The following is a 27,190-nucleotide window of genomic DNA, read 5'->3' on the forward strand; positions in this document are numbered from 1 at the left end:
AGGTCTCCCAGAGACCTAGTTTCATAGAATCATAGGATGGTTTGGGTTGGAAAGAACCTTAAGATTATCCAGCTCCAATGCCCTGCTATGGGCAGACACCACACACTAAAACCAAAATTGCTTTGTTGGAAAGATCTCCTTTGTCTTGTGCTGCGTTTTCCATGGGTAGTTAAGAGATTCACTTGATGTCTGAGAGAATTTTAAGGTAAGGTATATTTGGATGTATTTTCAGTGGAAACTATTCAGGATACTTATGATACTTCAGATCTTAAGTATCTATTTATGATACTTAAGATATGTGTGTGTAGGTATATGTGCACATATGAAAGTTCAGAGGATGCATAGTTACTTAGATTAATAACTTTGGATTTCTGAATTACTTTGGTGTCTGTGTTATTTCATCTCAGGAGTGGAGGCTGGTTGACTTAGCCAAGCTGTTGAAGTGCTGTTCAGCTTTTATGTTTTCCTCTTGTTTTTGAGAATCTTTTCAGTTTAATAATGTAGCATAGAAGAAAAATTGATGCCACTGGATATTATAGTTCTAGTCCATTCCAGAACAAGAAGTGAGAGTTGTTCATAGAATCATAGAATAGTTCAGCAGAAAAAGAGATGAGAAGAGAGGCTATGGAATCTCCTTGGATGATTTGGCAAGACCCTGACCAGCATAATGTAACTTTTAAGTTTGCTCTACTTTTAGTTCTGAAAGTATTATGCTTCTGTGGAGTTCTTACATAGCAATGGATATACACTGTTCAAAGTTGCACGGGTGTTTCTCTTTTTTGGTGTTCAGCTTTTTAAATAACATCTATGGTTTTCCATTCCAGTAATATGTCTGTGATGAAAAGCTGTTACACTGCTAAGATGTGATACAAAGGTCGTTGTTTGTTTGCTTATGTTTGTTTTTCCCCGTAGGTGAGAGCATTTTAGTTTGCAAGCCCTCAGAAAGATCAAAAGGAACTGCTCTACTGCAGGGATCTCTCAAGCCTGTTCGCAGTTGTTTGTTTAGAAGAGAAGGGGAAGGTGTTGCTTCCAGCATGAAAAGAGCAATACTTGAGGTACAGGACATGCAGAGAGGGGTTAGAACTGAGTGGTTTCTTTTGTGAGACCATGAAATGTTTTCTGTGCACTTTCTCTTTCTTCTGTTTCCTCCCTTGTCAACCCAAGCAGCTTCAGAAGAAAATTACTTGAGTCTACCCAGCTCGCTTCAATATTCAGCATTTTGTTTGATATGATTCAGTCTCTTCTTGCTGTGTTTTAGGGCTTGAGCACAGTCAAACAAGGGTTACTAAGCTTTGCTTAGATATGCTCAGACTTCAGGCAGAAATAATCACACAATCATGGAATGGTTTGGGTTGGAAGGGACCCTAAAGCTCATTCAGTTCAACCCCCTGCTATGGTCAGGGACACCTTCCACTAGAACAGGTTGCCTCAAGCCCCATCCAACCTGGCCTTGAACACTGCCAGGGATGGGGCAGTCCCAGCTTTTCTGATCACCCTGTTCCACACACACTGTGAGTTTTATTAATCCTGGAAGCAGAAGTTTCTTTTGTCTGCATGTAAACTGCACACAGTGGAGGAAGCATCACTCTGCAGATGTGACCTGAGCTGTTAACTGAGAGATACTTGTAAACTACAGATCTCAGAGACTTTCTAGACTGAATTGAGCCATTATATTTGTAGAACCTTGGAAGGTTCCTTATTTCCTTTCTCAACTTATCTACCTCTTTTGCACAGAAATGGAGTTTTGTAAGTAGATTTTTGGTGAACGAGCAGATGTGGTACCTGATCTGCTCCCTTTAGCCTGCTCTCCTCCGTAGAGTTCCTACAGGAGTAAAATGGACCAGAAGGATCTTTTTTTCCACATATGTGAGCTTATCTCCTTTTCCAGAGTTGCCTTTGGTCTGGAACTGAGCTTAGGCTCTTTAAATACAGCTCATTTGCTGTACTACTTCTACTGCCTTGTGAAAGCTGCTGTGGCACTTACAAGTTGGTTGTGATCGCATAGATTTTGAATTTTTAGCAGACCAATGGAATTTCTAAAGGTATTTTTCTACCTAAAAGCCATCTAAAAGATGGGGGTTCCTTTTTGGTAGCATTGATTTATAACATGAAACAAATCCATTGAAACCATGAAAGAAAGTTCTTATTTAAACACCTTGCTATCTCAAGAAAGATACACACATGGCAATGACTTGGAAAGAAAAAACAGTTACGAGCCAAAAAGATAACAAAATCCAGGGGAAAAAAGTCACTTTCAATCAGGACAACAATAGTGGAGTGTAGTACTCACATTTGTTAAGAGCAAACTTCAGTATGCTGAAGAGCCTCCTTCCTGCTTTGCTTTATGTCTTCAGAAGATTGCAGTTTGTGTTCTAACCTTTTAAAAGGATTTCACAATGTTGGCTAAGCAAAATGGCAAGGGCTAGTCTCAAATCTAAATTACTGCTATGTGTATGTCTGCTATCAAAATAAGGTTTTATAATTCATTCTTTCCCATAGCTTAGTCCTTTTACTTCTACCTAAGATGTTTTAACTTCTTGCCAAGAAAGAAAACCTTGCTTAAAGGTTGGCAGTTGCTTTGCCTCATGTTTCCCTCTCATACTGGTTCTTTAAAACTTAGATATCTGATGGGTCAATGTCTTTGATTCTCTGATCTATGATGCATCCTAGTGCTTCTCTGATGATGTGAACAAGTAGTTGTCTTCAACAGATCATAGTGGGGGGAGTGGCCAGCACTCCAGATGATGTGAAGACCTATGCTTCTTGCACTCTTCTTGCATCAAGCTTGAAAGAAGACAAGTGGGAAAATGAGAAAGCACAAGACAAAGTGCAGACTGGACCTATTGAAGCTTGCGTAGCTTGGTTGCTAGAAAATGAATTCATTCAGGTTCTGGACTCTGGCGATGATGTGAAAGGTAATGTTGGTGTTCTCATCTGTTTCAAGAGGTTTTTAGCTTTCTGAAGTGTGTCTTTACATCTGCTTTAACAGTTTGTGCATGTGCGTGTTCTTGGACGGCCTCTCTGCCTGTTACCTTTGGGACTGATGCATCCTAGTCTACAAATGCCCAAAATATCCTTAAACAAGGCACACTTTTACTGTAGGATTTCTGCATATTATTTATAGACTGTGATTTTTGGCTTTCTCAAGAAGAACCAGTACATTCTAAGAGTCTCTTCTAGAGCTGCTGCTTGGTGGGCATGGTTGCACTTTTTCCTGATTTTATTAAAATGGCTAAGGATGAGACTCTTACAGTAATGTCAGGTAATCCCCATGAAAATCCCCATTGCAAGTGGTTTGTATCTCTTTTTTAAGACAAGATGATAGGAGATGTTTTGTGTTCCTGAGAAAGAAATACTCAAAAATTATATCTCCTAAGCAGGATGGCAAATGGGATTCCAGTGTTTTACTTCAGAGTTGTCACAGCTGTTAGTCTGACTAGTTAGAGAGATAGAAGCTTGTGATATCAGCCCTCTGAAAGAGGCTGGGTTAGACTTAGGCAAGTCTAAGGCTTTTATTGTTTCCATTTTCCTTCAGAATGGAAAAATATACTATTTCTTCTTGAGAAAGCAGTCGGGAGAAGTGAGTAGAATTGATACTTATAAAATACTTTGCAGCCTGAAAGTAAGATAGAAACTTGCACTTCAATGTTCTTCTGTGGTTCTGTTTTCTTTTTTACACAGCAAAGGTTTATCATCCAACACATCTTGGCTCAGCTACCCTTTCCTCTTCTCTTTCACCAACTGAAGCCATGGAAATCTTTGCTGACCTGCAGCGAGCTATGAAAAGCTTTGTTCTGGAGAATGATCTACATATTGTCTACCTGGTAGGTTCCTCCTTCTGTGTTTTGTATTTTGTCCTGCCAAAACTCAAGGGCTCCATGAATGTAGGGAGGTGTTTTGTGCTCTGCTTCACTCATGCTTCATGAGGAAAAGTTTCTAAATTGAATGTCCTTCAGAACTAGTCTGCTCGCATAGTTCGTGTTGCAGAAGCAGGTACTCTATACCCATCTAAGCCCATTGTGGCCACTTCTGACCTTGAAAGATTTCGGAACATTGTATATTTTGAGTGTGTAGAATAATGGTAATTCTTCTGAGATACTCAGAATTGGTTTGTTGCGTGTTTGGGTTCAGCAGGCTGCATCTTGGATTGCTTCTGGAGGCTCAGAAAACCTTTGGGGTTTTATCATCTATTTTGCCTACAAAAAAGCCTCTCTCCAGTTCAGTAGCAGTGAAATTCATCTCTGATTTGGTTTACTTGCCTGGTGATGCTTCCAGGGCTAAAGGAAGAAGCATGATAAATCTTTTGAGGGAATGTGTCCCAAAGTTTGTCATGTGCACAAACACTTAAGCTAAGCAATGCTATTTAAGACCTTTGGAGAGGAAGCCATGAACCTGTGAAGATTACTGAAGAAACAAGATGGAGTTTCAGTGAACATCTTAGTATTCATGGCTGCCAGAGGCCCATCATACAGTCATCATCCAAAACTTGATAGTTGTCTTTAGCCTCCTTAAGTATAAAGTGAGTTCTCTTTACCAGGCTGATAAATCAAAGACTGTGATGGCAATAGACTTTTTTACCTTGTACTTTTTCATTACATGTCTAATGCAGCATGTCTAATGTTATTTTTAGTCAAATACACTGTTGAACAGCATGTTCTTGAGATTCTCCTCTGTTAGCTAGCCTGAAACACTTTCTTGCAAGTCTGTTCCTTTCCAAGGGTGAAGGTTTGATTGGGTTTTATGGCTCTTTAGTTTTTAAAGAATTGTTCCTTATAGGCTAAAGGGAATTTAAGGGACATCTGCTAAAGGGACATCTGCTATAATGCTTCTTAATTCTTTAAGGCTTGAATCTTCTACTTATTACAAATAGGAAACTGAATTCCAGCTCCTTGTGTTTTAGGCAAGTAGATTAAAGCAAGTATTTGCTAGTCAAGAAGAACTTGCAGCAAAAAAGAGCAGCAAACAACAAAAGACAATCCCCAACCTTAACAGAGTTTGTTCTTATCAGCAGATGAAGGGGCATGGATGATTTACAATGATGTAGACATCTGGTATTCTGTGTTATGTTAAATATTCCCCAAGAGCTATTAGTAGTTTCAGACTCATGAATCTTGCAGTATATCAATACAGATATGAAGACATTTTGTCTCCTCTTACTGACACTGATTCTGTGCTGACTGAGCTATAACAGAATTGCTTTTCTGTCTAAAAGTGTTTGAATGCTCTGGGTGGCTTTTTTCTTAGTGTTAATCAAAGCTGAGTTTTCTTGTACTCCGGGTAAATGAAAGCTTCAGCAAGTTCTGGCAAAGGCTATAATCCCTCTGGCTTTGTCAGATGCTGTGGCAGTGGTTAGTGTGGTTGCTACTGGTTTTAATACCTAGCTGTCAGTTTTGTTAAAACCAGCATAAAACCTAGTTCTGTTAAAGGAAAATAAAGATGAAACTTGGACATCTTCTAGTGGCTTGGATGTAGAGAGCAATCTGACCAAGATTCCAGATTGCTAGATCATTAGAGTACCCATATGAGTCATATCTCATCAGTACAAATACCAAAAAACTAGGTTAGAAGAGCTTTTGCTTTCTTCAGGGTACATGGTTATGACTCAGTTCCTCTGAGTAGTGTGTAGGATGCTCCAACCACATTCCCTAGGCTGTGTTTTTGTTTACCCAGAGCTCTGTTCTGTTTGTTTCTCTGAAATAGGTTTTTGCATTGTCTTCCTTTCTTTAGGTCACCCCAGTGTATGAGGAGTGGACTGCAATTGACTGGTACCAGTTTTTCTGTTTATGGGAGAAGCTGCCTGCCTCAATGAAACGTGTGGCTGAGCTGGTGGGGATTGAAGAAGGTTTTCTGGCTCGCTCTGTAAAGGGCAAAATCATTGCTAGAACAGAGAAACAGCACAGACAAATGGCCATTCACAAAAGGTAGCCACAGATTGGTGTGAATGTGTGAAGATTAGAGGATATAACATGTGGAGTGAACAGGCTTTGTATCTGTTTCCAGAATCTGGCTCTCTTGCTGAGTGAGCTGATAGCTCAGAGAGTCTGGATCTGGTCTGCTCTGGACACTGCTGCCATAAGATGTTTGTGCTGATATTTTTGGAAGCCACCTTTGTTTCTTTTGTATGCTATGCTATTAGTACCATTGTGTTCTATGCTATCATGGTACATTTTGCCATGTACACTAATGTGCCCTTGTTGATGATTTTATGTCCATGTGTGCTACTACTACTACAGGTTTTTCACCAGCCTTGCCCTTCTGGATTTAATCAGTGAGGTTCCCTTAAAGGATATGACCAAGAAATACGGCTGCAGTCGTGGCCAGCTTCAGTCCTTGCAGCAATCTGCTGCCACCTATGCAGGTGAGTTGTCAGGGCAAAATACTCCAGGAGTCATAGGCTAGTCTGTTTTCTTTCCTTCCAGATAAGATTGTCACAGTGTGGTACTAACAACAAGCAGTCTTGTAAGACCACTTCCAGCTTGATAGATTCATCTATGGTTGTCCCTGCTTTGAGATGGAACCACAGAGTGTGCTGTGGGAAGGGGGCCAGCTGAGTGGAATCAAGCAGTGCTGTAGCATGCTGAGGTCTGTGGAAACCATCTGTGTGCTGTGCAAGAATATGGTTTGTTCAGTACTAAGTGTGGAAATAAGTACAGATCCATCCTGAAGCTTTGCTCTATCAGGAATACCTTTCAATATGGGTAAAGTTTGGAGTCTCTAAAACTTAACATGACTTTCTCCTGCTTGCAATGTTAATTGGCCAGAAATACAAGTTTGTAGTTTTCAAAACAGTGTGAGTAGTTTCTGGGTCATTTGTCACCATATAACAAGAAGACAGATAGCTGTCACCTTGAACTTCATTTCCTTAAGAGGGCTGTGTAGCAGTAAAAGTAACAGCCCACCATGTGGATGAGACATGCCTAAGTCCTCTATTACTCCGTAAATGGGTCTTCAATTTTTAAGACATTTTTAGCTTGATTTGCAAAACCTTGTATGTGGGTTGAGCATGAGTCAAAGCCCCAAAATGAAAAGGTCACACCAAATGATGCAGAGTTGTTCAAATTAATTCTGGGAGTAGAAATAACTTTTTGTTGTAGCAGTTTCATAAGTCTCTATTCCCAGTATTCATAATTTTCACAAAAGTAATTTTGGAAGTAAAATGAACTATTGACATGACATATAGTTATGAGAGGATAAAAGTTGTATTCCATAATCACTGTAAAAGTAGTCAGAAATGTGTGTCTTTCAGTTACTTTCATATTCTGAAGATGCAATGTGTGAGTAAGAAACTATCTTTGCTCTGCTCTTTAGCACCTTCCATCTGCTGGGAACTACAGTCGTAACCTTTATCACAGACTTTGCTACCTCCTGTGATGCTCTCAGTAACTGAAGGCCAAGATCTACAGGCCAAGTTCTGCTCTCATGGACATCAGTGCTGGCTTTCCTCAAAGATCTATGGCTTCTCTTAGTGGCTCTCATCACTGCTTTTTCTGCCTTCTTCAGTTTGTGGTTCCTTGGACTCCCGTTACAGGATATACATGTGCTTCACACTTTCAAGATCAGCATCTTTGAAAAAGCAGTGTCATTCACAATCTATGACTCACTGATAAACTAGTTAATTCTAGATTAGAACCATAGACTGGTTTGGGTTGGAAAGGACCTTAAGATCATCCAGTTCCAACCCCCCTGCCATGGGCAGTGACACCTCACACTAAACCATGGCACCCAAGGCTCTGTCCAACCTGGCCTTGAACACTGCCAGGGATGGAGCATTCACAACTTCCCTGGGCAACCCATTCCAGTGCATCACCACCCTCCCAGTAAAGAATTTCTTCCTTATATCCAATCTAAACTTCCCCTGTTTAAGTCTGAATCTGTTATCCCTTGTCCTATCACTACAGACCCTAATGAACAGCCCATCCCCAGCATCCCTATAGTCCCCTTTCAGATACTGGAAGGCTGCTATGAGACTGAGTTTTGCAAGACCAGCTCCTAGTCATGGGTACAATGAACATGAGTTAGTTTCTGTAAGTAATGGGAAGGTCAGAAATGTGAAGTGAATGCAGATCAGATGAGGTGGAAAAATGGATTCAGCTTGGTTGAACTGTGGAGCTGGAGTTAAGGCATTGCTGTAATTCTGTGTTCCAGGAATGGTAACGGTTTTCTGTAATCGACTGGGCTGGCACAACATGGAGCTGTTGCTCTCTCAGTTCCAGAGCCGCCTCACTTTTGGGGTTCACAGGGAGCTTTGTGACCTGGTACGAGTGTCTCTGCTGAATGCACAGCGTGCCAGGATGCTGTACAACGCTGGCTTTGTCACAGTGGCTGATGTTGCTAAAGCCAGTCCTGATGAGGTGGCAACCGCTCTGAAGAATTCAGTACCATTTAAAAGGTGAGAAATCACAAAGTCCACAAGTCAAGTAAAGGAGTTTGTCAGGTGAAGGATAACAGGATGAAACCTGTAATATAATGTGGCAACCTTCTGGTATTCAGTGTCAAGCATTAGTTAGAAATAACTTGTAGGTCTCTGTGACTGCTCACAGTCATTCCATGATTATTTGGAAATGAATAGAAGCATCTTCTATTTGCAGCATAAGTTTGTGAGACCTAAATTTCTTCTTATTCCTCTTTTCAATGCACTGTTCAGTCTTGGGTGAATTGTTAATGCTTTCTGAAGACTTTTTGCTGCCACTAGAAGGTGGCTCTGCCATATGATCAAAAGAGTTGATGATTTATTACTGTATATCATTTGAGATTCTCTTGTGATTTTCATGTTGGTGCAATGACAATCTTCCTTGATCAAGTACTTGTTGGACTGTGCTGTGGCACTTGTCTGGTTCATGCTTTTGAAGCTTCCTGGCTTTGGAAAACAGTGCATGAAGAGGGATTGATTCAGACCCTGAATCTTCCCCTAGGAGGGAGGTGGGACTCATCTGGGGTACACACTTGGGCATGGAAACCTGGGAATGCTTCTGGGGTATACAGGCAGTAATATCTTTAATCAGCATCAATTCACATATAGAAAACTCAACCACTTAATAGGAAGTAACTGGTTATTTCCTATTAAGTGCATTATATTTTGGATATAGTGAAGCTGTGAAATGAAATGAAATGGGACTGAGGAGAATAGTGGCATCTCCTTGTGTTGTTTGTTATTTTATGCATAAATGTTTACATCTGTCTGTTACCTTTCCCATAGTGTTCGTAGGGCTGTGGATGAAGATGAAGAATCAGCAGAGGAGCGTCGGACTGTGCGCAGCATCTGGATGGCTGGAATGAAAGGTTTAACTGAAAGAGAAGCAGCTTCCCTCATTGTGGAGGAAGCCAGGGGACTTCTCCAGCAGGATTTGGCACTGATGGGAGTGCAATGGAACCCAGAGTCTTTTCTTGAGACTGATACATCTTCTGTGATCAGCAGTGAGTCAGAACGGGAAGACAGACTACATAGATCGAGTAGAGAGCAGTCTTCTGAGTCTTCAAGGGTGTTAAACAAGAAAGGCTGCAGAGTTGAACGTTGTAACGGCCTTGGTTCTCAAACTGGAAACTTATCCCTTACTAAAAAGGGACACAAAAGGCGACTAAGCAGTAGTACAGAAAGCTCTAGCTTTGAGAGTGAACTCCCAGGCAGGAGACAGGCTCAAGCAGAGGAAGGCAGTGATGATACTGTGTGCAGTGCTAGGAAACGGCCAAATAGGTGTGGAGATAATGCAAATGTAGAAGGAGTTTCTCTGGTCAAACCCAAGCTGGATTCTGGAAGAGCAATTCCAGTACTCCCTACTGAAGAAGCAAAAACGCCAGCACTGAGAACAAAGTCTTCAGCCTCTAGATTGCTAAAAAGTGTGGACATGCATTTAAACAGGACTAGGAACAGAAATACTGCTTCAAAACTGCAGAGGTCACTTCTTGAAGATTCAAATACACTTACCATAGACATACCAAAGCCACCTGCTTTCCACCCCACTGTTTCAACAGATAATCATTTTTCAGACCAAAATAGTAAGAAATCTGTGGAAACAGGGTCTGGAGGTCATCAGCTCTCAAATTCTGTACAGATGGGGGAAATAAACCGTGAGAGAAAAGACAAAATGGAAGAATTATTTCCAGAGCCTACCACCACCAATGAAGGACTGCCTAAGGGGAGAGTGTGTTTGCAGGCACCTGATGCATTGCAGGGTACTCCACGCATTAATGTGGAGAAACATAATACTGCAAGAAGTCTGGTAATACCTGGCAGTGCAAGGATACAGAAAACCAGTACTAATAAGCAGAATGAAATGAGTAAAATACAAACAGACGCAGGATGTGCTGAGATGATGATGGGTAAGCAGCAGATGGCTTTAGACACAGTCCATGGTAACGTAACTGCTAGCTGCTCTGGAAGCAGACATGTCCATTGTGGCAGCAGGATACAGAAGCCTCTGCTTTTTTGTTCTGGTGAGGATAAATCCTGCCATATTCAGATTCAGAATAGCGACCAAAATGGGAGTGAGAAGCCCAATGGAGTATTGCCACAAGCTGGAGCATTGCAGAAAGCCAGCAGTCATCCTAAAGGTTCTCTAGTAAAATCCAGAGGTGTTTGCAATGCAGCTGAAGTTCGTAATGGTCCATCCTCTCATCTGTTTTCTGACTGTAGGGACTTTGAAGATAGCTTCCAGTTGGATACTCAAACTGAGATGCTAATAAAACAGGAGGGAGCAGCTGGAATCACTGGACAGCAGGGAATACAAGGCTCAGAGCTGGCTGCAATACCACAGCAGGAAATCCCCAGGAAACTGAGCACTTCACGGACTGATAATGCTCCTGATGAGAAGCTGACTGCAACACTTAGGAAACTGGGCTTATCGAGTCTTATCACTACAAATAATATCACAAAAACCACATCTCAGCACTGCAGTAATAACTTGTTGGAGTCTGGAGGCCTTAATTTCCAGCCCATTGTGAAGGAAGCAGAATCTGTGCATTTCCTTCCAGGAAGTGATTTCTCAGTGACTGACTCTCAGCTACACAGCTTTCTGCAAGATTTCCAGACCCAAAAGTCAGTGAAAGGAGAGAGTGTGTCCAAAGACCTTCATAAAGCAACCTCCCCTTTTGGCAGGGAGCACATGCAAGTAGAATGCAACCCTGTCCCTGAAACAAGCCTGAATATGAGTGATAGCTTGCTGTTTGATGATAGCTTTGGTAATGTCAATGACCTTCCAGCTGCTCACATCACGGAACCTGATAGAAAGGACCCTGTGGAGAAGCAAGAGGCTTTGCTTCCTCCAGATGGTCTTTTGCAGAACCTAAGGCCTCTTCAGAATAAATTTGATGTCAATGGCAATCAGAAAGAGCATGGGGATCCTGTGCAGCCTACCAGTGTGTCTCCAACATTCTCTGATATAATAGCTGAAGTTTTAGATCATGCAAACTCCCCGTCTTTTCTCAGAGATCTTCCTTCTACATTTCACAGTCAGTCAGGATTAAGAAACCCAGTGATTTCTAGCAGTGATCCTTGTCCAAAGGCTCTAGCAGAAGATCAAGGTGAGAAGCTCCAGAGAAGCCATCAAACTGTAGACAAGAATATCCATCCAGCAGTGTGGACTGACCACTCATTTGAATTAAGCCCGGGATTGCAGGATGTATTAGACAAATGGCCTGGTGCCTCAGGCACTGAACTGCTTTCAGTAAGCTCCTGTTTGAAAGGAAAGCTGATTGCTCCTGTTAATCAAGAGCAAGATCCAGGTTTAGAATCTGGCTGTTGTCAGCCAGAGCCTTTGCCCACTCGCCAGCACTCGGTAAACTCTTTCAAGGTTAAAGAAAATGAAAGAGAAAAGTTGGGTCTTCAGAAAACAGATTGCGTAATGCGTCCATTGAGGGGAACCAACAGAACATCCTGTCCTCCACCAGACAGGAACAACAGGCTTATTCCTCCAACACCCTGCAAAGAACCTTTTCTGACGAGTTCTTTTTCTCTCCCTGTGACATCTGCAAGGAAGAGAAAAGTCACCTGCTTGCCTGAAGGGCAGCTGATTCAGCCACAGCAGAATAGTAAGGACAATGCAGAGCAGCAGGTAAAAACACTCCAGGTCAATCTTGGAAGTGTAGACTCGATTGAGACTGATGAGATAAAAGATGATTCCACTGTAGACGAAGGCTTTTCGCTGCAGCTCTCTCAGGATGTTTTTCCACTTGTTCCCCTAAGTGCTGAAAGTTTCACTATCATTGATGTAGCAAGTAACAAAGAACTTTTCCAGACTTTTGTTGCAGAGTGGAAGAAGAAGAGCAGATTCTCCATCTCAGTGGCATGTGAAAGGACAAAATGTCTTTTGTCTCCCAAATCAACGATTGGGGGCAAATTCAGACAAGGTCAGTTCCATGTTCCTGTGTATTATTTTGTGAACAGCAGGATGGCATCTACAGCTGAAAGCAGGAGTGGAGAATGAAGGGGATTGCAAAAAGGGTTACAATTACTGATATTAACTAGATATTGCCAGCTCAGTCTTAGCAGAGGAAGGAGAATTAGGGTCAAGCATTTCATTAGTAAGTCTTTGGTTATAGTAATGAAGTGTTAGCAGCTTGTGTGTATGTGAGAGCATCTAAACATTCTTAACGTTTCATTGTGTATAAAATACATCTGGCTTGTGCAGACCCTTCATCCATCTCAGAAACAACCTTAGGATCTTTTAACATGAATAATATATGCAACAGTAAACTGTACAGATCGCGCAGCATCTCCACAGAGTTACCTGTGGGACTGCCTCTTAACCAAGGCTCAATGTGCATGTGTGAAATTCAGATCAGTCTCTGGGTTCTTGCAGTATGGCTTCAGTTTCTCCACAGGAGTATTCAGATGCTGCAGTTTGCTGCTGCTGCTGCTTTATAAAACTACTCTTCCTTTAAAATGACGAGATTAAGCAGAGTTAGATTCTTTGCTGTCATATTGCCATAACAACAACAATGTTCCTTACCTGACAGACCAATGAGAAACATCCATCAGAGTAGAAGGAGGGAATACATTTCTGTTTCAGCTCTTGAAGAGAGGCCAGAGTTTGCAGGAATGCTCTCTGGGTGGTTGTTTCTGTTAAGAGAAAGTTTTGCTATTCTAAATAGTTTTGGTTTTGTGATATTTTTTCCCCCAAAAGAAACAGATTTTTCTCCCTATACATGAAAATAACTGTGTGTTATTCCAGATCCAAACTCTTCTGTATTTATGGTGCCATTTTATAATTGTAACTTTAAAATGATTTCTTTAGCAAGTTCTCCTCAGTGGATGCAAGTTAAAGATGACGGATTTCCTGTCCAAGGCTCTGAAGACATCCTGGTAGTTGGACTGGCAGTATGTTGGGGTGGAAAAGATGCCTACTATATCTCTTTGCAGCAGGTGGAAGACCAGACTGGTGAGTGGCCAGGCTGCACTGTGTTACCTGACATGGCATTTCAAGAAAGTACCTTCAGTAGCTAGGTTCTTGGAATTGTTTTGAGTGTCCCAAGTGCAGCTCAGTTGTGTGATGGAGTAATTTAGCCACATTATTCAGCAGTCTTAAGTTTTGAACACCATTTAACATGCTGTTGTGGAAGCATCTATGCTGCTATATAAGTCCAGGTAGTTGACTCAAGCACTGGACTGCTGAGCATGCATATAGCTAAGATGTTAGCTTACTCCCATTTTCCTTTTAGCTTACTTGCTTTTCTCTTTCAGCCTCTTCCAATTTTTGCTCTCCAGAAGAAATATGACACTAGAATGCTGATTTATAACTCAGTCTGTGCTATGTGGCCTCATGTTTGGTAGTACAGACACAGCATATTGTTTTCAGAGCCTTGTCTGGTTTGATAAAATATGTAATATCCATATAGAGTTATTGTTATGTGTTCACAGTCCAACTGTAGGGTTTGTGCTTTAGGTGATTGCATTCAAGACTTTTCTCTTGCCTTTCTTATCATGCAGTGGGTAAAAAAAAGGACTTTTGCTTGTATTTCCTGCCTTAGAAATCAGCATGAGTTTGGCACCGCCACCTTTGGACAAAAACCTGTCTGTAACAGAGAGACTGTATCACCTGCAGCTGTACCTGCAGAAGAAGCCCCAGCAGGAGCGCTCGCTTGTGATGTATAACTTCATTCAACACTACAAGACTCTGCTGATGGCCTGTGGCATCTCCTTGGAAGGAAGTTTTGAGGACCCAAAGGTTTGCAGGATTAAGAAATTTGGCTTGGGTAAAACTACTAGTTTAAACACACAAGTGGAAAGGCAGGAATACCTTCTGGTATGTTCCTTCTGTCATTTTGATTTGGATATTCACACCTCTCAAGAGGTTTAGTGACATTTTCTTCCAGTGGGAAATCTATAACAGTATTTAGAGAAGACTTCTGCTATTTGTTTTCATGGTGCCAGCAGGGGAAACAGGGTAGGTTCAGTGATAGGTTAACACATTCATCTTTCACACCTGATTGCTTGTGTGGGGAGGATGAAGTTAATTCTTTCCCCTGTAGCAGTGGACAGGGCTAACCTCTTCTTTTGTTGCAGTAGGAAGCCTGGGACCAGAATGGCAGAACTTCTGGTCAGGTTATTGATTCTAACAGCAGAAGATTTTGTAAGCAAGGATTTGTCCACTATGAGTATGGACCACCTTGCTACCATCATTTTCTCAAACAAAGCAAAGTGGCCATGTAATTTCAAAAGGTTTGATTACCATTTGTAGCTCAGAAGAAACACTAAAAAGAGGTAAAAACACCTTCTTGTCCTTGTTAGGGAATGCTCTACATGTGTTGAATTTTCTAGTGTTGATTTTAAGGTTTTGTATCACACTTGGGCTGGATAGCAAAATGTCAGTGTTAAAATCTGCAGGTAAGTAGCTAAGGTATTCAATGCAAGAACTTAGCTTTTTACACTGACACATATTTTTATGTTAGGATAAAATTAAAGAGCAATAAAAGTTGCACCTTTCCCTGCACTGTTTCTTGTCTTAAATGAAGTCATATTCATATTTGGTCATTTTAGTGATGCAATGAATATATACATATTCACCCCTTCTGCCACCCTATATATACACGTATGGTTTTTACTTTCTGCTTGCATAGTAGACACAGTGCAGAAACCTATGTATTGTCCTATTTTGACACAAGAAATTGAGATATAGCTATGAGTGAAATAGCTTTGAAGACAGTGGGAGGTATGAGGCTTACCATGAATAAAATTTGCCTTGTATAATTCTTGGTACTAGTGCTGATGTGTAAAACATAGGAGAGCTCAGCTTGACTAATATTCTAGACCAATAGCAAGTTCTGACTTTTTACAAAGTCAGTTTTCAGATTAAACATGTTTTTGATTCTGACCTTCATATTTAATCCCCTTTGTGTTAGGTTTTAATAAGTGAAAAAAGCCTCAGGACAACACTTCTAGATGTGTTTAGTTGACAGGGGATAAGGTTTTCAACTTTGAGTGAGAATGAAGCTTTTCAGTGACTTATGCCCCTCTTGAAGGTTTTATCTGGAATCCTGTAAATTTTCCACAAGTTATGCCAGTCTGCCTGCCAAATGAAGAATGCACTATGACCTTGTATTAACCTGCACTTAAACAGGAACATTGGTGTGATGACTTAAATGGGAAAGAGGTCTCATGGAGGTCTCCCTTCTTAAGGTTGCGTGTTGGCTGCTTGATTCTGGCTCTAAGGAACGGACACTCCACAACATGGTGATCAACTTTCTCCCCAGCGAGCTACCTCTACTGGAAGGGGTGGGCACCGGCCAAGGGGTGCAGAGCCTGGGGCTTAGTGCCAGCGCAGATCATTCTGGACGGTACAGAGCAGCGATAGAGTCTGTGCTTTGCTTCAATGTCATGAACCAGCTCCATAATGAATTACAGAAGGAAAATCTGACAGGTAAAGAGATCTCCTCCACTTGGGGGCAAAGATGGAGGGTAAAGGTAGCTGTCCTGAATGATCAGTGAAGAGAGGACATATGGAAGTTCTTCTCTAAGTATATTCTGTGGCAAACTGTTCATTTTTTAAGAAAAAAGAGGGAGCTTCCCTTGGAAGTACATCTCTTTTGTAAAAAAAATAGTGAACTTTATATTAAAAGAAGTTTTTTACATCCCAAATATCCACCAGTTCCATTGGTTAAAGCAGTTGCAGAGTCTTGCTTTAAGTCTCTGAATCAAGCTGATCTCTATGTCCCAGGTGAGTCCTCTGGCCATTCTGAGGAGACTTTTGGGTCTGTCTATGGTTTCTCATGAAAATCTTACAAAACTTTTTGCATTTCCTTGTCACAAACAATTCCTAAAATTCTCAGATGTTTTCTTCTTGCCTGCCCGCATAACATTGTTTCCCATGTACGTGTTGCATCCATGGAACTTTTGATTCCTATAGTGAATGATTCAGTGTGTTTACACTTAAGATTTGCTGAGCACTTATCTCTGTTTAAAAGCAAGCAAAAAGCACATAACTACTGGTGGGCTTTATGATCGTTTCCCCTAAGTTATATCCAAAGCCTAAGATGAGGGTCCAGTCTCACTGAAGCCTTGCAAGTTTACCACATCATTTCTGATGATTACAATTAAGCCTTGGAACATATTTAAAAGATGTGGGTGGTGGAATGAATCCTTGATCATAGAATAGTCAGGGTTGGAAAGTACCTTAAGATCAGCCAGTTCCAACCCTCTGCCATGGGAAGGGACACCACACACAACCATGTCACCTAAGGCTCCATCCAGCCTGGTCTTGAGCACTGCCAGCGGTTTACCACTTCTCTGGGCAACCCATTCCAGTACCTCACCACCCTCATAGTAAAGAACTTCTTCCCTATATCTAACCTGGACTTCCCGTGTTTCAGTTTGAACCCATCACTCCTTGTCCTATCCCTGCAGTCCTTGATGAAGAGTCCCTTTCCAGCATTCTTGTAGGCCCACTTCAGGTACTGGAAGATGCTCTGAGGTGCATCAAGTTGGAAAGCTTTAGATTAAGCATGTCTATGGTTTATAAAATATCAATAGTACAAAGAAATGTGTATTTCTTAGGAAAACAAAAAAGTTGTTATTCTCATAATATTTTTGTGATATTTATTTCTTGAATATTTTCTGGAATACTTATTATGAAATATTTCTGACTATGAAATATTTCAGAAACGAAAGTATTTAAAATCTATATTGAAAGATTTCCGTGTGTCAGGACATTCAGGATTTAAAAACCTGAGGATTCCCTAGTTGTGGGTTTTTTTACTGAATCTGTTATCTGCAATTGATCTATTTTTGTAGTCATAAAAACTCTTCTTGGTGTTTTTACTTACTACAGATGTATTTTCTAAAGTGGAGATGCCCTCCCATTACTGCTTGGCTCTGCTGGAGCTGAATGGCATCGGCTTTAGCACAGCGGCATATGAAACCCAGAAACAAGTCATGCTAGCTAAGCTGAGTGAGCTTGAGACCAAGGCATATCAGCTGGCAGGCCACAGCTTCTCCTTGACCAGCCCTGATGACATTGCAGAGGTATGTAGGGGTTAGGGCAGGAGAGGGAGTCGAAAAAAGCCTTCTTGAGGAGACTGCATATGGGGAAAAGACAAAACACAAACTGAATGCTGCTCAGAGCTGATTTGTCTTTACACTCATGGTGAGCTTGCAAGATGCTCTGTGTCTCCTGCTTGTTACTGATCGTTCTGATGTAGAAGTAAGCATGTTGGAAATAAAGCCAAGTGGAAATAAGCACGTTTGAGAGGACCTTGACTTCTCATGGTGCATGAGATGATCTGACCATTAAATGCCTTTTGGAATATTTTGGGTGAATGGTGCGGGACTAGAGAAGCTTTTTTGCAGTACCAGTGCTCTCCACATGAGATGTGATGTGTAGTTTGAGTCTAAGAATGGTACTGAATAAGCTGCATATTACCCTGGTCCCTACACAGGCATGAAAGAGCAGGAAAGACTGCTTTAACTGAGTCAGCTACTGTTTGATTTTAAGAACTGGTATAGAACTGATTTCTTTTAAAGCCTAAGAAAGTTTTCTGTGTAAATTAGCAAGGCATTTATTCCTGAAGGACTTTCCTATATACTTATTAATGCATGTTACATGGAACCATAGGAATAGATTCTAACTGCTGTGCATGCTTTTCCCCCTAATTCTTTCTTTTCTCTATACTAATTGCTTGCTGAGGGACTATACTTCATATGGAAGTAGTCAAAATGTGCAAGCAGCCACCAGTAAAAGAAGTTCTACAGAAATAATTCTCCCTTTTTGCAAATGCAGTTTTGCTCAGTGACAGGAGTGTGAGTTGGAACTCCTGAGATAACGCTTGGCTCCAATTTCACTCCTCCTCCTGGGGAAGGGGAAGGAAAGTGTTCTCAGATGTGCTGCTCTCTGAACTACAGAAGCTTGTTTCCCATGTGGAAGTATCTTGTGTAGGTTAGTAGAGCTTTACCCTTCTAATTTTGTGTCAGTACAAATTTCGTGCTCTATAAATGAGGAAGATAAAAGCTTTCTGCCGCTTCTGTTCCTTTCTGCCAGCTGTGAAATGCAACACAATAGCTGCTAAATAGTGTGTAATGCTGCATAAATGCGAAATGAAGACCCATGTTCTGTCTGTCACTAAGTGAGCAGATACTTCATTTTCCAGTTCTTGGCAGTGCTTTAGGAAAATTAATATTCTGGCTATTCTATATTTGTGCCCACCTCCTCCTGTGCCATTCCTGTGGCTCTGAAGCCTGCTCCCTACTAACACTTCTTTTTTCCACCGATGTTCTTCCCACTTTCAGTCATCTTACCATCACATTTGATTACAGTTGCCTGTCAGCAGTAACCTTACTTCTTGGATGGAGGTAATTACCTTTTCTGAAAACATACCTCAGAGTGTTCACAAAATGAGTTTTAGATTCCATTTGTAGTTAATTAAAATGAGATGGAATTGTAGTGAAGGCAGAGATCCTGCATTAGCTTCTTAATTACCTGAAGAGTTCATCCTGTCCTGTGGTTGGAACAAGTGTTTGTTGTTTCAATGCTCGGTTGTTTTTTGTGTTCTCCTGCATGTTGCATGCAGAAGCTGAAGGGAAATGCTGACCTCTTCTAGGTTTTGTTCCTGGAGCTGAAGCTGCCACAGAATGGAGATGTGAAGGTTCAAGGGAACAAGAAAACTCTGGGTTACACCAGAAGAGCAACTGCTAAGGGAAACAGGCTTAGGTTAAGCAAGCAGTTGAGTACAACCAAGGTACAGTAAAGCTGGGTTCTGGTCTATACAAATAACTCCCTCTTGCTTCACACATTTGCTGCTTGGATCCATCAGAGTTGGGTACGCTGACTTAAATGAAAGTAAATTTTACTTGCTTTTTGCTCCTCCAGTTACCACTGGAAATTCAAACTGGCTTCTGCCTTCTCTCTTAGCAGCCATTAGCTCCTCCTACTTTCCTAAAACCTTAGTGTAGTGAGGACATGACTATAAATAGCAGGCATCAATAAGAATGAATCAGGCAGAATTTGATTTCCCAAACCACATGTAAGACCAAAATAGCACAATAATTTTGTAAAACCAATAGTAGAAGAATTTTTCAACATCAGCTTGAAAGATACTTAAATCCCATGGTGATAAATCCAGTATTTTCACTGCCTGGTACAACCATATCTCTATTTTGTGCTTTAGAGAATTTGTCTTCGAAATGGCTGATCTGATGGCTTAACAAATTTAGTCTATCAAAAGCTTGTATATATGTGAAGGCTCTTGACATACTTGCTAGTTGATAAATATTGTGGAGCTGCATTAATACCAGTTGCTGCAAGCTAATGAGTTCTCTTGCCAGACAAGTGATATTAGCAGATATATGTGCTCCCTATTCTCAGGACTCATTAATCTGTGTTGTTTTCTTAGTTTCCCCTTGTTCAGTGTAGTCAGTGCTTGGAGGACAGGTATTGATTTCTGAAACTCAAGTGGCAGTGATGAAGTGAGTGCAGTGGTGGTGGCAGAGCAGACAGCAAGAAGCAAAGTGATGATTTCCTTTGGTGATATGGAAGGATGAGCTACCTGCTGCACACAAAAAAAGGGTTATTTTAAGTTGTTTGTGTGCCACTGTCTTTTGACATTCTTGTTAGTCTCTTTGTGTTCTGATCAAACTGAAAGGATTTGATTGCTAGTGATCAGCTTTGTCTTTCAAGGAGCATGGTCAAGGGCTTCATTTTATATGTTCCTGGTGTACGGATAGGAGAGAGCAGGGAGAAAAATATGGAAGAAGTTGGAGGAGAAGCATTAACGCTGGACAAGAGGAGACAATGTAGGGGACTTATGGCAAGTGACACTTTATTTGATCATTTCATATGATTTATTGGTTGGTACAGACTAAAAGTGGTGATGAGGATGCAGAAGTCTGAAGAGAAGTAACTGTGTCTCATGGTGCTTTGATTATCCAGGTGTAGGTGACATAAATGCAGGAGGTATCCATTTCATTTTAAGGCAGTGACACTCGAAGCTCACTGTGGGTGAAGGAGTCACTTTTTCCTGCAGGAACTTTCTAAACCAAGCTTTGAAGGCAGTTGGTTATAGGTGTGCCCTTTTCTCCCCACAAGGACGTTTTGGAGAAATTAAAGAAACTTCACCCATTGCCAGGGCTGATACTGGAATGGAGGAGGATCAACAATGCCATTACTAAAGTGGTGTTCCCACTACAGAGGGAAAAGCGATTGAATTCTGCATTAGGAATGGAAAGGATATATCCAGTGTCACAGACTCACACAGCTACAGGTAAAGAAAAGTGTGCATAATCCTTACTTCTTAATAATTTGTGGGGGGGGGGGGGGGGGGGGGGGGGCAGCTTTCCAATGGGAAAAGATGGAAAATCAAACCTGCTCTACTTAAACCAAATGAAAATACTGAAATACGTATTTGACGTGAATTTGAAAGTGTAGGTGTGTTAAAATAGCTTTTGTGTTCACTGAGCAGTATTATTAATCTCTTGCATATATTAGCATGTAAATCTCTGACCCCAGAAGATCTTCTGGATTTGGGAGTTTCTTATTAATGCTACAGAAATGCTGCAGGGGAACCATCTCAGGCCCATTCCATCCAAATTATTTTGCCTTCAGTTTTCTCAGGTCATGTCCTGCCCTCCTGCCCCTTGGTTTTTGGAGATGCAGATGTGCACTCTGCTGTGTTAAGTTAGAGATACTCCTTTTGGACCCTTACTTAGTTCTGCCTTATCTTCCTTCTCAGGTCGAATAGCCTTCACAGAGCCAAATATCCAGAACGTGCCAAGAGATTTTGAGATTGAAATGCCAGCTGTGGTTGAAGAAAGCCCACCCTCCGGAACCCATGGAAATGTTAATTCTTGTGCTGTTTCTGGGGCCAGGTAGGAGGAACTTGGCAAAGCTTCTGCCTACTCTTCTGATCTTACTGTGATTGTCAAATTCCTCTTTTGTGATTTCACCTGTGGCTGCTGTCATGTCAGTGTGACTTGTTCCTCAGTGTTTCTCTTACAGGTTCAGAGGAATAAATACCTAAAAGTCAGTGATACATGAAATACCTAATAATGCTAACAGCAACATGCAGCCACTTGCTTTTTGAAATCCTTCATGAAATCCTACGGTGAGATTAGCATTATGCTTCCAATAGGTGGATGGAAACCTGAGTCTGAAAAGGAACTAAACTGATGTTAGGGTCTGTTTTGACTTTCTTAAGAGCTAATCTGAAAGAGGATAGGATATTGTGGAAGAGGCAAAAGAACATTTCTCTCTTTTATGTTGTGCAGCCCCCTGTGTAAGGGAGCATTGGTAAATCTATTTTTCATTCTTTATTAATAATTTGATTTGTATTAATGATCCTGCAAAAGCTACCAGGTTAGCAGAAAGAGATACCTAAATCAGGTGTCTGTTAACTGAACGCCCTGGTTTGACAGTGTTACATGCCAGTGCCTGAACAGTTGTGTGGAATGAATTTCTGATGAAATACCAACGTGGATCTTTTAGCAGCTTGCTTGTGAGCTCTGGGGCTTCAGACTTGGTAGTGGTTTTCTGTCCTTTCAGTTCTCTTTCTGTTCAAGTTCTTGTCCTACATCTCACCTGAGTGACTTCCCATCATTTTTCCCATAGCAAGATAGGAGAAATGTGAAAAGCCTTTGGCTCTTCTGTCTTTCTTTTCCTACCACTATGTGTTTAACATTCTCGTGCCTTGAGTAGATCATGGGAAGGGAGCTCAGGAGTAGCAGGACCTTGTCCATCTCTCTTCAGAAGAACCAGGCCTAGCCATGGTGGCAGAAATGTTTCTCTGAGTAATCTCTCTAGCAGTGCTAAGGCTTGCAGCAGCTTTGCAGGATGGCTGGGGAGTGAGCTGGATTCTGAAGAGCAGCAGATCATCAAAAGCATGGAGTGCTTGCTGAATGTTGGGAGAGGTCTGTTTCTCAGGCTGACTCTTGGGACTACATTCCTTAATTAAGCAACCACAGTGTTAGGAAAATGGGCAGTTGTAAAGGCACAGAAAGGCCTCCTGGCACAAAAATAAGCTGTCATGCAGCCTAAGTCTGATAGGCCTTCCAAACCTTGGTCCAAACTGTCTTTTATCTTACTATTATTAATCCTTCCTCTTGTAAGAAGCTTCCGACCAAAGGAGTGTAGCTAAATTAAATCATGGTATAAGGCCCTTATTCATTCAGCTAAGTTAGGAACCTATGCTGGACACTGTGATTCTCTGCAGTTCCCACATGTTGTCAAAGAATCATAGAACAGTTTGGGTTGGAAAGGACCTTAAGATCATCCAGTTCCAACCCCCCTGCCATGGGCAGGGGCACCTCACACTAAACCATCGCACCCAAGGCTCTGTCCAACCTGGCCTTGAACACCACCAGGGATGGGGCATTCCCTCACCTGTATTTCTTCTGATAATTTATTTCTCTGAACTTTGTGCTATTTTCATCAACTTGATCCCCACCATCCCTAGAATGATGAGGTACAAGAAGCGCATGCACAAGGGAAGGCACAATGCTTTTTTCTGTGCTTTGATGAAACTAGTCTTGTTCTCAGAGATACGTTTTTTCCCCTCCTGCTAAAGAAAATGAAGTTGCTTTGGTGCATTTTGCTCAGTCTGTAGTGAGGAAATATGCAGTGTTTGGTGAGCATATCTTCTGCAACTTCTGCTCTGCTTTTGCAGGCTTACTGGTGTGTGTTTGTACATGCATGTGAACAGACATGAGGCTGATGTTGGGGAGGAATCTTTCTGTCTCTGCTAGGTATGGGCTGGTATAGGCATTCTGTGTGTGAGAATGATGATGAGAGAAGACTTGGCACTCGAGGTGGGGTGTAGAATTTTTAGGATTAGGCACTCATCAAAGGTCTGGGACCTTTCATCTTATCTGTTTTGAAGTGGAATTATCAAATGTGTGGACCAAGCCCTGACAGTGCAAGAAGGATTTATCCCTAAATCTGTTCAGAGCCAGTAAATCTCTTCAGGTGTACATGTGGTCTCCATCCAGTTCTGCCATCGTCATATATAGGTAGGGATTGTCCACAGGAGTGGAATAGAGGCTACTGTCTTACTTGTTTTCACTGATTCTTTGTAGCAAAAATGATTATGCATCTTGACATGGTTTAGAAAGTGGTGAAGAAGTCATTCTTTGTCTCCACAGATACAGAAAGTGTTCCAGTATTGTACCTAATGGCCTGAAGGTTCAAGCTGAAGACAGATCCAAAGAAAGAGGAATACCGTTTTCTGTTAGCATGAGGCATGCCTTTGTTCCCTTCCCAGGTACTGGCCAGATCCTGCTCTGTAATTGTCAAGAATATAGGTGATGAAATATCCTCGACCTAATGAAGAGTTAAGAATTGACGACAGTATATATCTAACTGAGCAGCCTGCTTGGAAAACTAATGCAGTAGTTAGCATGCCCTCAAAACTTATCACAAGACTGTAAAGGATAGAGTGTCAGTTGGGGAAGGTATTCAAATGTTCACACCTTCATTTCCTCTTTAAGAATACCTGGTTTTAAAGAGAGAGCTTAGACAGCTCTTAATACACAACCTGCGTCCTTCCTGTCCAAATGTCAGTTCTAATGTTGCCTGCCCTTGCTCAGTACAAGTCTGCTGATCTGATCCCTGTGGCAGCCATTCCTATGAGGTGCTACACTTTTACACACACACCTGGATGGATACTTGTCTGTGTGGTTTTGATGGATTCTAGATGGAGGGGCTAGATTGAAAGCAGGCATACATGGGCATTGGGAAAACAAGCAAAACTTTGATAGAAATGGCTGCAGAAAACTGTCAGAGCAGAAGGTGTGAGGATAACTTCAGTCTTGCTTGCTGGTACATAGGTTGGAATGGTGTTGGAGTAATGTATGTAATAATGATTTCTGCTAACTTCTTGCCTTCAGGTGGCTTAATCTTGGCTGCCGATTACTCTCAGCTTGAACTAAGGATCCTTGCACATTTGTCTTGCGACTCTCGACTCATTCAAGCCTTGAACAGTGGTACTGATGTCTTTAAGAGTATTGCCGCAGAATGGAAAATGATTGATCCTGAAGCTGTTGGAGACAGGACCAGGCAACAAGCAAAACAGGTACATTTTAGGAATAAAAATCAACAGCAGCTTTCTTACCAGGAAGGTTCAGTGCTCAAAACATCAGGAAGTAACTATAGAATGGAGTTCATTTTGCGTTCAGCCCTGATTAGTCAGTAGTTACTTTGTATGTCCCCCCACTCTTGGTACGTTTCAACTGGAACTGTCTGTATTTTGGGGAATGAAGGTGGAGAAAACCAGTGTGAATGGCTTTCACTCAGAGGTAGTGTCTCTACTTAAACGCTTGCCCTTGTTCCCAATTGCTTGTCCTCCATTGAATCACATTTTGATTTGGCTTTGCTTTCTCTGCATGACTCACCACATGGTCGTGGTTCTTTACACCGTCCTCTGGCAGATATGCTATGGAATCATCTACGGAATAGGAGCAAAATCTTTAGGCGAGCAGATGGGGATTGATGAAACTGAAGCTGCCAGTTACATTGAATCCTTCAAGTCGAGATACACAGGTTTGGATATGGCTGGTTGGGCGCTGTGTGGTGATGGTGCTGGTTGTTTTTAATCCCTTCTTTCTGTGTCTCTTCAAATCCTAAATTTGTCTCAGCCCTCTACTATTCCTGTCTCTTTTGAAAAGGTCTAGTGCATGAGCACAGAGTTTGTTACTTTATAGTGTTTTACTCCAAACTCTTGTTTTATTCATCCTTAGGACCTTGTCCCTTCCTTGCATTCATTATTTTGTTGGGTTTTTTTTAATTCATTAATAAGCTCTGGGGATTCCTTTTAAAGCTCTCAACTTTCTGAATAAGAAACCCTTTTCCTTACGAAAACACACAGCTTCAAAGGATATGCACTACAGCTTTAGACCACACTTCTTTCTAAAGATGACCATTTCTCTCTACTCCTCTTGTCTTCTGCTTTGTTTCTTTAGGAGCTGGATGCTGAGAAATGATGTCCTATTAAGAGTTTGCTCAGTCCCCAGTAATTCCTGGGTGGTCTGTCCTTCCTGACCATTAGAAATGACTTCCTGTTTCTTTCCTCTCTGTACATGTACATACACACAAACTGCCACCTACCTTATATTTTAACTTCACTTCATGCAAATTTTCACTTCTGTGTATTGCCAGGCTGACACGCTAAATTACATACCTAATGAACTGACTAATGGTCATGCTGGCCATGGCATAGTCTTGGCCTTGTATACATGCACAGCTCCTGTTACATTTTATGTGCTGTAAACCTTGGAAAGAAATTGCCTGAAGTTAAGTTTTTGCACTTCAGTGCAGTTGTTACCTGAACTTGCAGTGGAAAGGACTCTTCCCTATCTCGTCTTTCTTTCACCTAAGTTTCTTTTTAATGCTCTTGGTGGATTCACTCCTTCCCTTGCAAAGTGCAGGTGGATGAGTTTCTTTCATCCTAGAATGTGAAGTGACACAGCCTGAAGTCAGGCAGCCTGAGGCATCAAGGACTTTGACTTCTGCTTTCAACTTACCCCCTTCCTGCTACTTGTCTTTCTAGTGCTGGTCCAGGTCCTGATCTCTCAGTTATCAGTAATGCACATATTACTCCGTGCCTGGGCACTGTGCAGAATGGACTTCCTGTGTCCTTGTGCACAGCCAGATATCCTGACACTACACACTCTCTTCTACCTCGAAAGTCTTACTTAGGTTTCCCAGCAGAGCTGCAGATAGGCTGAATGAGTGATCGTGTGCCCTTGTCCACTGATATGGTCTGGGAATTCAAGGAATTGCTTTTGTGCTGAGTGTCCCAGACTGCTTTCAGTGACCCCCGTGAGAAGTCCACAAGGGTCATCAGCTGTATTAGGGAAAACTTTATCTTTCCTTTCACAGGGATACAGAAATTCTTGAGGGAGACAGTGAGGAACTGCAGAAGAGATGGATTTGTGCAGACCATCCTGGGAAGACGGAGATACCTGCCAGCTATCAAAGATCCAAACCCCTACAGTAAAGCTCATGTATGTTGAGTGCAGTGCAGGTTCTACTTATTTATTAACTTTTTAAAGTATTGGATTTCTTTGCACATCTAACTATGGTTTTACAGGGTCTAGGAGCCATCTTGGTCATGACCTTTCACTTTTCACTTAGTTCATTGTTTCCTCGGTTGTGCTTTGAATAACAGAGCTTTTGTCATGGTCTGCTTGACGCAAGTCTCCTATGACTGGGTGTACAGCTGTCATCATGTGCTAACCTCACTTCAAAACTCCCACGCTGGAACTGGAGTGAGTAATTGAGTGAAATAAGTGGACACGATTTTAAGAAGCCTCCATGCAGTGATGTGCTTTAACTCTTCAGGTAGTGCTCTTCACAGCACTGAGTTCCTCCCACTCATCAGGCTTTGCATATTATATGCTGTCAGCACGTGAATGAGAAAGGGCATTTAAGTGCTGTATTTTTTGGTATTTGTTCCTTATTTCCCCTCAAAGAAAACCCAAACTTGTTAGATAAATAATTACTTTATTTAATGCCTTTGTGTTGGCATTAGTTTTTTCCAAGGTCATTTTGGACACACTTGTCTAACTCTACTTCAGTAAGTGTGAATTGACTCACCAGGGTAATGCTGGCACATTTCTGTGGGGAGGAAGCATTACACTTCCCCGTAGGAAGCTGGATTAGGTTGTATGGAATTAAAGACTTGAGTGGAAGAGGGAGGAACTGGGGGAGTTTGTTGTACTCCAAGTGGTTCAAAGGGAAACAAGGAGACTTTCAAAAGACTTTTGAGATAATGTGACTGT

The 27,190-nt window shown here is 41.6% G+C and overlaps 1 protein-coding gene across 1 annotated transcript in view; it reads left to right on the top strand.

The window, feature by feature from the left end:
- The window catches only part of POLQ (DNA polymerase theta), a 52,787-nt gene that overhangs the window by 18,045 nt on the left and 7,552 nt on the right, over positions 1-27,190 (top strand). The window contains exons 10-28 of the mRNA XM_034074416.1: positions 913-1,055; positions 2,711-2,915; positions 3,682-3,824; positions 5,728-5,921; positions 6,234-6,358; positions 8,146-8,389; positions 9,197-10,324; positions 10,421-12,342; positions 13,230-13,373; positions 13,963-14,159; positions 15,611-15,851; positions 17,259-17,452; positions 19,024-19,161; positions 20,508-20,682; positions 21,151-21,286; positions 23,555-23,673; positions 24,299-24,483; positions 24,839-24,950; positions 26,289-26,413. Of these exons, the coding sequence (XP_033930307.1) occupies positions 913-1,055; positions 2,711-2,915; positions 3,682-3,824; positions 5,728-5,921; positions 6,234-6,358; positions 8,146-8,389; positions 9,197-10,324; positions 10,421-12,342; positions 13,230-13,373; positions 13,963-14,159; positions 15,611-15,851; positions 17,259-17,452; positions 19,024-19,161; positions 20,508-20,682; positions 21,151-21,286; positions 23,555-23,673; positions 24,299-24,483; positions 24,839-24,950; positions 26,289-26,413 (5,870 nt within the window). The remainder of the gene's footprint in view (positions 1-912; positions 1,056-2,710; positions 2,916-3,681; positions 3,825-5,727; positions 5,922-6,233; positions 6,359-8,145; positions 8,390-9,196; positions 10,325-10,420; positions 12,343-13,229; positions 13,374-13,962; positions 14,160-15,610; positions 15,852-17,258; positions 17,453-19,023; positions 19,162-20,507; positions 20,683-21,150; positions 21,287-23,554; positions 23,674-24,298; positions 24,484-24,838; positions 24,951-26,288; positions 26,414-27,190) is intronic.

Source organism: Melopsittacus undulatus, chromosome 2 (genome assembly GCF_012275295.1).
Source record: "Melopsittacus undulatus isolate bMelUnd1 chromosome 2, bMelUnd1.mat.Z, whole genome shotgun sequence".
Lineage (NCBI taxonomy): Eukaryota > Metazoa > Chordata > Aves > Psittaciformes > Psittaculidae > Melopsittacus > Melopsittacus undulatus.